General features: G+C 37.9%; 1 protein-coding gene across 4 annotated transcripts in view; it reads left to right on the top strand.

Moving 5' to 3' along the window:
• The window catches only part of MYO6 (myosin VI), a 79,148-nt gene that overhangs the window by 16,980 nt on the left and 49,762 nt on the right, over positions 1 to 12,406 (top strand). For all 4 annotated transcript variants that reach the window (XM_057418803.1, XM_057418805.1, XM_057418806.1 and 1 more), the window contains exons 7-9: positions 1,623 to 1,720; positions 3,775 to 3,939; positions 8,510 to 8,590. In XM_057418803.1, coding sequence (XP_057274786.1) covers positions 1,623 to 1,720; positions 3,775 to 3,939; positions 8,510 to 8,590 — 344 coding nt within the window. The remainder of the gene's footprint in view (positions 1 to 1,622; positions 1,721 to 3,774; positions 3,940 to 8,509; positions 8,591 to 12,406) is intronic.

Below are 12,406 nucleotides of genomic sequence, written 5' to 3'. Positions count from 1 at the left end.
AGCCAAACTAATAATGCTTCATATGTCAGATTTAGTCTTCTATAGCATATGGTAGATTTATTTTGTAATTTCATTACTCTGTGTCTTTTTATTAAACGAAAAATATTTACTTTTTCTTTAAATTTTTCTCTTTTCAAATTTGAGCCACTGGATTATTCAAGAGAAGTACTTTGGGCTTTAATATCTTGTTACTGTAGGTTTGCTTAAACCAATTCCTTAGTGGAATCTACTGTGTACTAAAGGAACTCATAAAGCGGCCAAGAGATGGATAATGCCAGATGCAGTATGCCATAAAATTAACTGGTAATTGTAGGTATTCTTAGAAGAGTTTGGGTTTTTTAATCTGAAACAGCATCTGCTGCATGAATTTTGAAGTTTTTTAGGCACAATTTTAATGAGCATGCTTACGGAGTATGTGTTACTAGAGAAACCTTTAACCTGTCTGAAAGACCTCTTGCAGTTTCTTTTTATTCATAATCTTTCCTTTAAAACTGTTAATATTACGTAAAATATGTGAATAGTTATGAAAGATATATTAAGAATTCAGTTTTGAAAGTCAGATTTGCATTTTCATAAGTTTAAATATTAAAAAAAAAAACAAAATGTAGCCAAAAAGAAAAGGTTAATGCTGATGTTGTTGTACTAAATATTTGATTATCATCTATGCTTTATCCAACCACTGTAGCTATTCTTTCATTCTTTGGGTTTTGTAGGGGCAGATTTTTAGATGGTGATGTTGGAGTTTTAAATCTGAGTTTCTTGCTTGCTTAGTTTCCAATGCATATCTTTTAGTTAGAAGCCATAAAAAATCTTGCAGATATTTTCAACGGTTTATCTTTAGCATGATTCATTAAATCAGTTTTCCCTGATCTTCAGAGCTATCAGAATGCAGTCTTTCAGAGGCCTTGTGTTTCATAACTACTAAGCATTTTCAAACTGCTTAAACTGCAAATGATGTTTATACGTGTGTGTATATATATGTATGCATGAGATTGCTGACACTCCTTCTGTATGGGCTTTAAGGCACTTGAAAACAGCAGCCAGTAAAAAATATAATCACTCAGTCACTTAACTGACCTAATTTAAAAGGGCATTTTAAAGTTTTGTGAAATCAGTGCACTCTTCTAATACGTTTTGGTTTTTTTTTTTCTTCTTAATTCCCCAATCAATCTGACATGTTGGATGCATGACATTTAAGTGGCATTTTTGTCTGCAGGATAAGTGGGTAGTTAAGATTTTATGACTAACAACTCATTGGGAAGTGTCAAATTGTGTGTTGTCTCATACAGTTTATGTATCAATTATTTACCTACTTGCTGTAGAAGAATATCACTGAATTATATTTAGTGTTTGTCTCTGAATTTCTTACAGTATCGATTCAAATATTTTGCAGTGTTATGTGATATTTAAGTACTTCATGGTAAGTTCCACCACAGTATACCCAGTACAATTTATGAAATTGATCATTCCTAGTAGGTGGTATTTTTCCTTTAATTTTCAAACCTTTTCCTCAGTAAGTTCACTGAATAATTAGTATATATTTGTTCTCTCTTTCTTTTTGGTAGTTTATTGATCAAATGTTAACATTTCAAAACTCTGAATTTTCATTTTTTTTTAAACAGCAAATCCCCTATTAGAGGCCTTTGGAAATGCAAAGACTGTTCGCAACAACAACAGCAGTCGTTTTGGGAAATTTGTTGAAATTCACTTCAATGAAAAGGTACTGGAATTTTGTTACAGATAACCAGGGATGACTTTTTGCCATAAAATGGAAACATTAGACTGAGGAGGCTGAACAGATATTAATCTTGCAGCAAATAGCTGTCCTACTTAATAGATTTATTTTGCACTCTATCACCTTGAAAGGAAAACCAAAGCCACACAGTACTGTGTCACTACTGGAAAACAGTGGGTCAAGTCAGCAGCAAAATTACTTCATCCACAAGAGAATAAAATTGTTCCCTTCATTTGCAAAAAGGTGTATCTAAAGAAAAACTTAATTGCTCTTAAGTATTTATGCGTTCCTTTAAAGCACAAGTAAGCGTAAACTGCATATTAAATATAAGCAAATATAGTAATATTATAATGTTTTAATATGCTGAATAAATTCTTGATGTTTTTATGTATTTGTATGAAATTCTGGGACCTCACATTAGTATTATATATGTGACAGAAGTAATGGAACAGTTTTTTTGTCAGAAGTGCTATTCACTGTGTAGCTTATGAAAAATTTTCTTTGTTTGGGAGTAGTTTTGTTTGGATAGTGTATGTATACACACATTCCACAACTAAGTATGAGTGTATGGCTCTCCAGCATGTCCAAGTTGAAGACTTTTGTTGACAATCTTTGTATAGATTATGTACAAGCCTCCTAATCTTTCTGATTGATGACATGAACAAATTATTGCATTCCCTTGCTGCAGACTCTGAGCTCATTATCTGGTCTTTTCCTAAGTTGTCATCACGTGGTTTTGTAACCAAACTTCCAATCTTTGGAAGTTTAGATAATCCTTTTAAGGGTAGAGGGACTATCTGTTCATCCAGTTCATGTTAATAAGCTTATGTTACTTCAGCTGAAGTAAATAGCATTCCCAATATCTTCAGAAACTGTTTAAAAGCTTGTTTCAGCTTTCCAGTGTAAGATCAGCCTGTTTACTTGAGCCCCTTTTTTACTAGACTTCATGCTTCACAAGACTTCACTTTGTGGTGACCTTATTAGGTCTGGTTTCTCAAAGCAATATGAGTACAGACTGGGGCATCAAATTTGTCAGTCAGTAAGTCATAGAATCATAGAATAGTTAGGGTTGGAAAGGACCTTAAGATCATCTAGTTCCAACCCCACTGCAGGGACACCTCACACTAAACCATGTCACCCAAAGCTCTGTCCAACCTGGCCTTGAGCACCGCCAGGGATGGAGCATTCACAACTTCCCTGGGCAACCCATTCCAGTGCCTCACCACCCTTACAGTAAAGAACTTCTTCCTTATATCCAATCTAAACTTCCCCTGTTTAAGTTTTGACCCGTTACTGTCCTATCACTACAGTCCCTAATGAAGAGTCCCTCCCCAGCATTCTTACAGCCCCCCCTTCAGATACTGGAAGGCTGCTATGAGGTCTCCACTGAAGCCAGCTCATGTTCATTTTCTCATCAATGAAAAGTCCTTCTTAGTTGCTGTAATGGCCATAAGCTCAGGAATTTCCTTGCTATTAAGATTTGTCTAGGTGCAGGGAATTTTATCACAGGCCAGATAAATGGATTTCAAAATCTCTGTCAGACTTCCATCTCGGAAAAGAAGAGCAAGTGTTTGAAATAAAATGTTTGCTCATAATTAGTCTGCCTAAGATGCTGTCCAAATATGTCATCTTCAGTTTTAACCCTTCATTCTCCTTTGCAACAGTGTTGGGGAAATGCAACTAGAGAAGGTTCTAATTGGTAATGGTGCTTATTGCTGGCCAGAACAAGGGTGGCTGTAGCAATGCTCTGCAGGAGCTACTGGAATTCTGCCAAGGATTTCTGCTTGTTTGGGTGAAGCAGACCCTTCTTTTAAGAGGAATGTATGAGTAACAATATATGAGCTGGAGGAGAAATTATGCTGGAGGCAATGGTTTCCTTTATTAAGCTTAATATGTATTAGGTGTAGATATATTTTAATCTTCTTTGGAGCAGTGCTTGAGTAACCTATGATCAGAGAAATGTAAATTTAAAACTTCTGAATCTCAAATAATTAAAAAAAATATTCAGATAATCAGAAAAATATTTTTTTTCCTCCTAGAATTCGGTGGTCGGTGGATTTGTATCACATTACCTTCTGGAGAAATCTAGGATTTGTGTGCAAGGCAAAGAGGAGAGGAATTATCATATCTTTTACAGGCTTTGTGCTGGTGCTCCAGAAGACATTAGGGAAAAACTGTATCTAAGCTCTCCTGACAACTTTAGGGTGAGTATGAGGAGTCACTGTTTGTAAAGCTGCTCATATTGCATACAAGCTAATAAGATGCAAATAAAATCTGTGCTGAATGTAATACTCATAAATATACCTAAATGAAAGAGAACTTAAACAGTAGGAAAATAAGACTTGAATCATTGTGCATAGTTCTTTAAAAAAATGTTAAGTTAATGTTCAATGCCAGGGAAAAGCAGAGTAGAATTTTAGTTAGGAAATGAAGGGAGAGTGAAATAGTTATGCTGCAATGTATATCCGTGTTTGCAAATAGCATACACGGTTTTGTCATCCCAACTCGGAAAGGTACGGTGAAAACCTTGGGTGAAGCAGAGGTCATGGTTGAAGACAAGCTCTTGGATAGTATGGGCTTTTTAAATTCAATCCAGTTAGCCTGTTCTTACTACTACTGATTTGTTTACTTCCTTCCCTTCTTCTCCCTATGCTTTATTTTTAGGGGTTTCTGCCCTTTTCTGAGGCCATGAGGTTTCTCCTGATAAACCCTGATCCTGTGTTAGGTTTCTAGTAGATATCCCAATCCCACAGAAAGGCTGGCTTTCCCTCCTACCATTAAGTTCAGTTCTTGCATTCCTTTCCTACCATTTTTCCACCTTTTTTACTACTTCAGTTTAACTTGTTCCAGCTTTCCTTCTTTCCCCTGCCCTACTCTATGTTCAGATTTCACAGAATTGTTTTCTAAAATGATCAAATAATGTGATGTTTCCTTTTGCTTTCTTTTCCTTCTTGGCAGTGTTTTTTTGTGTTCTCTGTTTCGTTGACTGTTTCCCTGAGAGGCTCCAACCCCATTTCCCTTATTTTTAAATTCTCTTTTAATTTCTTAGCATGTTATATCTCAATAATTGCTTTTTTATTTTTTTTTAATCTTGAGGAAAGAATATTATTGAACCCCTATACAACCAGTGCAGCTTTACTGATACAGCTGTTTCTCATTGTCTTCCTGATTGTCCCTTCTCTTTCAGAGTCCTTCTAAGCCTTTTCACACTTTACACTGTCATCACCGATGTTACTTGTAAGGTGAAGACTAGCCTTCAATCGTTCCTTCCTGCTAACCTATTGTTAGGTTTTTGTTTAGTTTTGTTTTTCTTTTCCTTTTGACAATCACACTTGAATTGTAAGTATCTACAGATACTGCAATGGGCTTTGTTGACTTGTATTAAAAAGAAAAAATATTGGCAGATCAAATCCTACTGATAAATGCTGGTCAGTTTGCTTGTATTCTGTCATTTGTCTCCATTTCTCACTGCTTTCTTGGCTTCTGCTTGGCTTGGAATCTCACAGAAGAGAATTTTGTGTATTTCTAAAATAGACCAAATCCCTGCTGTGGGTTTGGAATTGTTTTGTAACACAACAATGTGGAATTACAAGGACTTCTTTTAATCAACTGTCACCTTTTTACACTTCTTTTATCTTAAATGAGGTGAGGAGCACAGCTAACAAAGAATACCTTGCTGCGTTGGTTGTTTTCTTTGTTGGTGTATTCTCCTGCTTGATTTTCTAAATAAAACTTGGACTGTACTTTTCTGTTACTTTCCCTAAGATCTTTTGTGCTTAGTTTCATCAGAATTCAGCAGAGGGCTGGAAGCCTTAAAGATACAAAGTTCTTACTAGTTTTGTGCAAAGCAGGGGTTGCATAGGAAAGACCTGAATCAGTGCATTCTTTGTGGGGAAGGTGGGTGTACAGTGATCACAAAACAGGTTGCTGCTACCCCTTGGCTTGGCCAAGTCAATCTCTGATTACTAATAAACCAGGAAGCAGGCACAGAACTGCATATTGTGCACATCATACATCTGTACTGTGATGTCTGGATGATCTTGCTCTCTAAAAGACACTGGCAATATTTTTGGGTAAGTTTCCTTACTTCCTCAGTGGTGTTCCTAGGGGTCTTTATAAATCTCATATTACTTCTTTAAATATTTAGTTTGTATCTTCTTATAGTTCATCTCTTTGTACTCAGTTGTGAGTTGATCTGATGCTTATTAAGAAATGCTTCTCTTCTCTAGGAGGAAGGCTTTTCTTTTGAAACACACAACACAATACTTAAAGGGTTGGGAATTTTTTTATTTTATTTTAATGCAATATGGAACTAATTTTCAAAACTTTCTTCTTTACTGTGCAGTTATTCTGTACAATATCTGCATCTATGATTTAAAGCTAAAATCTTGAACAAATTTTCAAATCTATATTTTTTATTGTGCAGCCATTTTTCTATTAAGACTTCTTTCTTGTAGTTAATAGATTTTTAATTCTGGAACTGACTATGCCATGTTCCCGCTCTTGGGGACATTTTTAATCAAAAGTTCCACTCATGTGAGCACACAAGGTTGTAGATGTCACGGTCAGAATTGCAACCTGCGGAAAATCAGGCTGGTGCAGTACTGGACAGCCTGAGTGCCTTTACAGTAGGCACTTGCCTTTTTCATTTATAATTTACAGTCATATCAGCCTTACCACACTGTGACATATTTTGTTTGCTTCTAAGTTTTGCAGCAGGTATTTTCATTTCCATTAAGAATGTTTATTGCTGTACTATCAGTTAGTATTTCAATCCTGAGCTCATGTGAAAGGGCCATCCTGCATGTTATATTTAAAAATTTTGACACTTCTTCCCTCCCCCTACCCAAGTTAAACTACATTATCTTCAATTAAAATACCCTTAGGATCATTTTCATCATTGTATGTATATAAATGAGTGTAAGTATACTTAAAATGTATTAGTTATATTGCACTAAATTTTTGCGAAGTAGTGCTTTATAGAAGAATTTTGGAAAAAAGACCTGTAAAAGGTTAATTTTCTTCCTAAATTTGTATTACTTTTGTCAAGATAATTTTTTTTTCTGTCTTCTTCATTCTTACTTGTTGCTCCAGGATCTATCATGAAATGGGTCTGAATGATCAACCTGTGCCACTTTTTTACCACATTTTTTGTTGACTGCATGTCTCTCAAATGTCACATAAATGCCTTCTTTTAAGCTTCTAATAATACATGGAGATATTAGACTAGGAAAGATTTGATGATTGTTCAGGATTTTGATAGTGATGCTGATTTTTTTTTTGGACAAGAACTTAGTTGAGAAAAAAAATCATACTCTTAAATTGGTTATTTAAAAACCCCATCCCTAAAGTCGCAGTTTTGCATTGGCTGTTTTGTGCCACCTGTCTTGTGCCTTCTCACTTATCAAGATTCAAGCATGTTTTACTTCATGCCCTGTTTATCTTCACTAAACTCACTTGAAAATAGGACCATCTCAAATTTAAGGTAATTCTCATTAATATGAGAGAAATCAGTGCATCTTATATTTGGGTCACTGATGTTGTATGGGGGTGTTGTACTTCACAGTAAAAAAAAAGGGAAAAAAAGAATAATGGTTTGTTAGGCTTAGTATATCGTAACCTCAAGCTGTGCATTCGTGTGCTTCAAAAATACAATTTCTCCTACATTTAATATGTAAATATAGTTGAGTTTTTAGCTTTCAAATGAAAGCCATTATCTGGTGATTAAATGTCTCCTACACTGGCTATTACTGAATACTGTAGTAGTTCACATTGTCAGCCTGTCAGGTATGTTTCCACACACTCCTATTGAAAAGTTCATTTTCCATCTCCAGTTTCTGCAGTAGTGTTTCTAGTACTGTAATACAGGGATACACTGTGTTTAAAATATGCTGTGCTTTGCATTCTTATTGGTTGATAAAGAAAACTTTTCAATATTTTGTTAAGCACAACGCTAACTTTGAACAGTGTTTCTTGTCAGTTTAGTATTAAATGTGTCACCTAGTTTTCTTTGGCTGTTAGAATTGCTGTATTACCTTTTTAGAATTTTGTATAGAAATTTTAATCAAAGTGTAGAATTATCTGTGTTCACCTAGTTGAAAACATTTTCTTTGTTCAGCGGCTAGAGCAAAGAATCAGTTCACTTCCTTTAGACAAAGAACTCTGTCAAGCTTTTAGACAGAGCTCTTACTTTGAGCTGAACGAATCAGAAGGAAAAAGCTGGCAGTCCCATTTGGTTGGAAGAGTTAGTCATTATCTGAATGCCTGGTCTATTCCCTTTACTATACAACATGAGATGGATATCAGAAGCCAGCTTCTGAATGAGGCTTCAGCTTGTACCATGTTATAAGCTTTTAATACTATTCAAGCTTTTTAATACACTATGTGTCTTACTACCTAGAGAAATATTTTACTGGTGAGGAAAAAATTGAGTAAAGTTTGATACTACACATAGGTCAGAAAATTTATTTTCTTGTTTCTTGATTTTGGTTGTCTTTTCCAGTCACAGGTTTAGTCGAGTAAAACATTGAATATCCCACTGTATCAAAAAGTATTTTAGTTGCCAAAATTAAAAAGCTTTCAATAGAATGTTGTTACTGTTGCACTTTGGTAATTTTGTAGATGTAAATAAATTCATTTTCAAGGAATGGATTCTGAATACCTACTGTGTTGTTGGTATCATATGATTAAATCAAGCTACGTAGATCAAGCCTTAAGTAAAAGCATGTTTTCCTTACTCCTAAGTATACATTTCCACTTTTTTTGTTGTTACAGTATTTAAATCGAGGCTGTACCAGATACTTTGCTAACAAAGAAACAGACAAGCAGATTTTGCAAAATCGCAAGAGTCCTGAGGTACGTTTGTATTTTCAGTTAGTTATATTATTATGTAATGCAGATAGAGTTGAAAATAATGATTACAGTTTTACAGTGTGGAACGAAATGTTCATTTTACACATCCTTATAAGTCTAAATGGGTATTGTCAATGCTGGTATATTCAGAACTCTGATTTTGGAGTTCAGTCCTAGCAATATATTTTAACAATTTAAAATCCCAAATGGAACAGATTATAAAATTGTTTCATTTTTATTGTTATATTATGATAACACTTAATGATGCAGCTTGTCTTCTGTGCAAAACAAAAACCTATCCAAGACTTTGTAATTTTCCTTTTAAATCTTGCTACTGCTAAGAAGGCCAGGTTGGACAGAGCCTTGGGCAACATGGTTTAGTAAGAGGTGTCCCTACCCATGGCAGGGGTGTTGGAACTAGATGATCCTTTGGTCCTTTCCAACCATAACTATTCTATGATTCTATAAGTAGTAGTTTTTTTTGCAGAGCTATTTTTACTGTCTAGATTTTTTAAGTGATGCTCCAAACTGTTTTATAAAACAGTGTAGCCTCACTTCCAGCATAAGTCTATACCCCTTTGCAGTACACTGCATTCTTTATTGTTTTTTGTTGTCCCTTGGCTATGAATTGTTACTTACAGCAGAGCATGGCATTTCCTGAAAGAAACTGTGAAACATTAAAACATTTCTTCCCTCTTGCTCCATCTCTCTTTACATTTTGAAAAACTGTAATTACCAGAATTTGTATCATTTGTAATTACCAGAATTTGTATCATTTAATCCTTTGAGCGTTCACATGACGACACTAAAGAATTTGATCTGAATTAATAGTATGTGTGAATTGGAAGTTGTTCAAACACTTCATTAAACTTCTGCTCTGTTCTCTAATGTAATTTTCATCTCTTCATACCTAAAGTATGAATTTCTGACTTGTATAGCTGGAATATACTTCAGATCTGAATCAGATCTTTACTTCTGATTCATTAGCAGGGCAAGCTGCATATACATGTAGAAAAATACAAAGATAGCTTTACTCAAGAGCTTCTCTCCCAAAACAACCATGCCATCTCTTTTACCTTTGAGAAATTGGAGTTGAGCTTGTATGTAGTTCACGCCTAGCTATGAGACACAGTATAGCTCAAGTCAATGTTGTAATGTCTACTTCTGGATTTATAGTGTGTGTATGTTGTAATGCTGAGCATTTAATGCCAGTTTCTTTTGCCTGAATGTGGGCTTATTTCTATAATCAGGGATGGTGGAGAGTGACTTAACAGAAATGCTGATTTGGTATTACCATGAGGCACAAAGCTGGTAGATATTTATTTCTTGTCATTTCTTCCCATTGGCTGGGAGATTTTTAGAATCATAGAATCGTTAGGGTTGGAAAGGACATTAAGATCATCTAGTTCCAGCCCCCCTGCTGTGGGCAGGGACACCTTACGCTAAATCATATCACCCAAGGCCTCGCCCAACCTGGTCTTGAACACTGCCAGGGATGGAGCATTCACAACCTCCCTGGGCAGCCCATTCCAGTGCCTCACCACCCTTACAGTAACGAATTTCTTCCTTACATCTAATCTAAACTTCTCCTGTTTAAGTTTGAACCTGTTACCCCTTGTCTTATCACTACAGTTCCTAATGAAGAGTCCCTCTCCAGCATCCCTGTAGCCCCCTTCAGATACTGGAAGGCTGCTATGAGGTCTCCACGCAGTCTTCTCTTTCCAGGCTGAACAGCCTCAACTTTCTCAGCCTGTCTTCATACGGGAGGTGCTCCAGTCCCCTGATCATCCTCGTGGCCCTCCTCTGGACTTGTTCCAACAGTTCCATGTCCTTTTTATGTTGAGGACACCAGAACTGCACACAATACTCCAAGTGAGTTCTCACGAGAGCAGAGTAGAGGGGCAGGATCACCTCCTTCGACCTGCTGGTTACGCTCCTTTTGATGCAGCCCAGGATACGGTTGGCTTTCTGGGCTGCGAGCGCACACTGAAGCCGGCTCATGTTCATTTTCCATCGACCAACACCCCCAAGTCCTTCTCCACAGGGCTGCTCTGAATCTCTTTTCTGCCCAACCTGTAGCTGTACCTGGGATTGCTCCGACCCAGGTGTAGGACCTTGCACTTGGCATGGTTAAACTTCATGAGGTTGGCATGTGCCCACCTCACAAGCTTGTTGAGGTCCCTCTGGATGGCATTCCTTCCCTCCAGGGTATCAACCGAACCACACAGCTTGGTGTCATTAGCAAACTTGCTGAGGGCGCACTCAATCCCACTGTCCATGTCAGTGACAAAGATGTTGAACAAGACCGGTCCCAACACTGATCCCTGAGGAACACCACTTGTTACTGGTCTCCAGCCAGACATTGAGCCATTGACCACAACTCTTTGCGTGCAGCCATCCAGCCAGTTCTTTATCCACCGAGTGGTCCATCCATCAAATTGATGTCTCTTCAATTTAGAGACAAGGATGTCGTGTGGGACAGTGTTGAATGCTTTACACAAGTCCAGGTAGATGACATCAACTGCTCTACCCCTGTCCATCAGTTCTGTAGCCCCATCATAGAAGGCCACCAAATTGGTCAGGCAGAATTTTCCCTTAGTGAAGCCATGTTGGCTGTCACCAAGCACATTGTTGTTTTTCATGTGCCTTAGCATGCCTTCCAGGAGAATCTGCTCCTAGATTTTGCCAGGCACAGAGGTGAGACTGACTGGTCTGTAATTCCCCGGGTCATCCATTTTCCCCTTCTTGAAAATGGGGGTTATATTTCCCTTTTTCCAGTCATCGGGAACTTCACCTGACTGCCATGATTTCTCAAATATGATAGCCAGTGGGTTCACAACTTCATTCAGCAGCTGCTTTAGGACCCGCGGATGGATCTCATCAGGACCCACGGACTTGTGCACATTCAGATTTTTAAGATGGTCTCAAACCAGGTCCTCTCCTACAGTGGGCCCAAGGTCTTCATTCTCACAGTCCCTGCATCTGCCTTCCAAATCTTGGGTGGTTTGGTCAGAGCCTTTGCCAGTGAAGACAGAGGCCAAGAAGTCATTCAGAACCTCAGCCTTCTCCTGACAGCTTCCTGAGGGGGCCTATATTCTCCCTAGTCTGTTTTTTATTTGCTATGTACTTATAGAATCCCTTCCTGTTATCTTTAATACCTCTAGCTAAGTTTAATTCTAACTGGGCCTTAGCTTTCCTAACCTGGTCCCTAGCTTCCCAGACAACATCCCTGTACTCTTCCCAGGCCACCTGTCCTTGCTTCCACTTATTATAAGCCTCCTTTTTCATCTGAATTTTCCTCAGCAGCTCCTTATTCATCCAAGGAGGTCTCCTGGCCCTCCTGCTGCACTTCCTTCTAGTTGGGATGCAACACTCCTGAGCTTGTAGCAGGTGATCCTTGAATATCAACCAAGACTCTTGGGCCCCCCTGCCCTTTAGGGCTGTATCCCATGGAACCTTCCGAAGCAGGTTCCTGAAGAGGCCAAAGTCTGCTCTTTTGAAGTCCAGGGCAGTGAGCTTGCTGCACGCTCTTCTCACTGTCCTGAGGATCTTAAATTTGAGCATCTCATGATCGCTGCATCCAAGGCTGTCCTGGAGAGTCACATTTCCAACGAGCGCTTCCCTGTTGGTGAGCACGAGGTCAAGCATGGCACTTCTCCTTGTTGGCTCCTCTATTACTTGCAGAAGGAAGTTGTCTTCTACACAATTGATGAACCTCCTGGATTGCTTGTGCTGGGCCGTACCGTCCTTCCAACAGATGTCAGGGTGGTTGAAGTCACCCATGAGAACAAGGGCCTGCAAGCGTGAGGCTTTTCCTAT

Source organism: Pezoporus wallicus, unplaced genomic scaffold, assembly GCF_028554395.1.
Source record: "Pezoporus wallicus isolate ANWC-B61680 ecotype Strahan unplaced genomic scaffold, APGP_CSIRO_Pwel_v1 contig_4901, whole genome shotgun sequence".
Lineage (NCBI taxonomy): Eukaryota > Metazoa > Chordata > Aves > Psittaciformes > Psittacidae > Pezoporus > Pezoporus wallicus.
The sequence above is the reverse complement of the archived record's forward strand: the minus strand, read 5'-3'. Positions and strand labels throughout refer to the sequence as shown.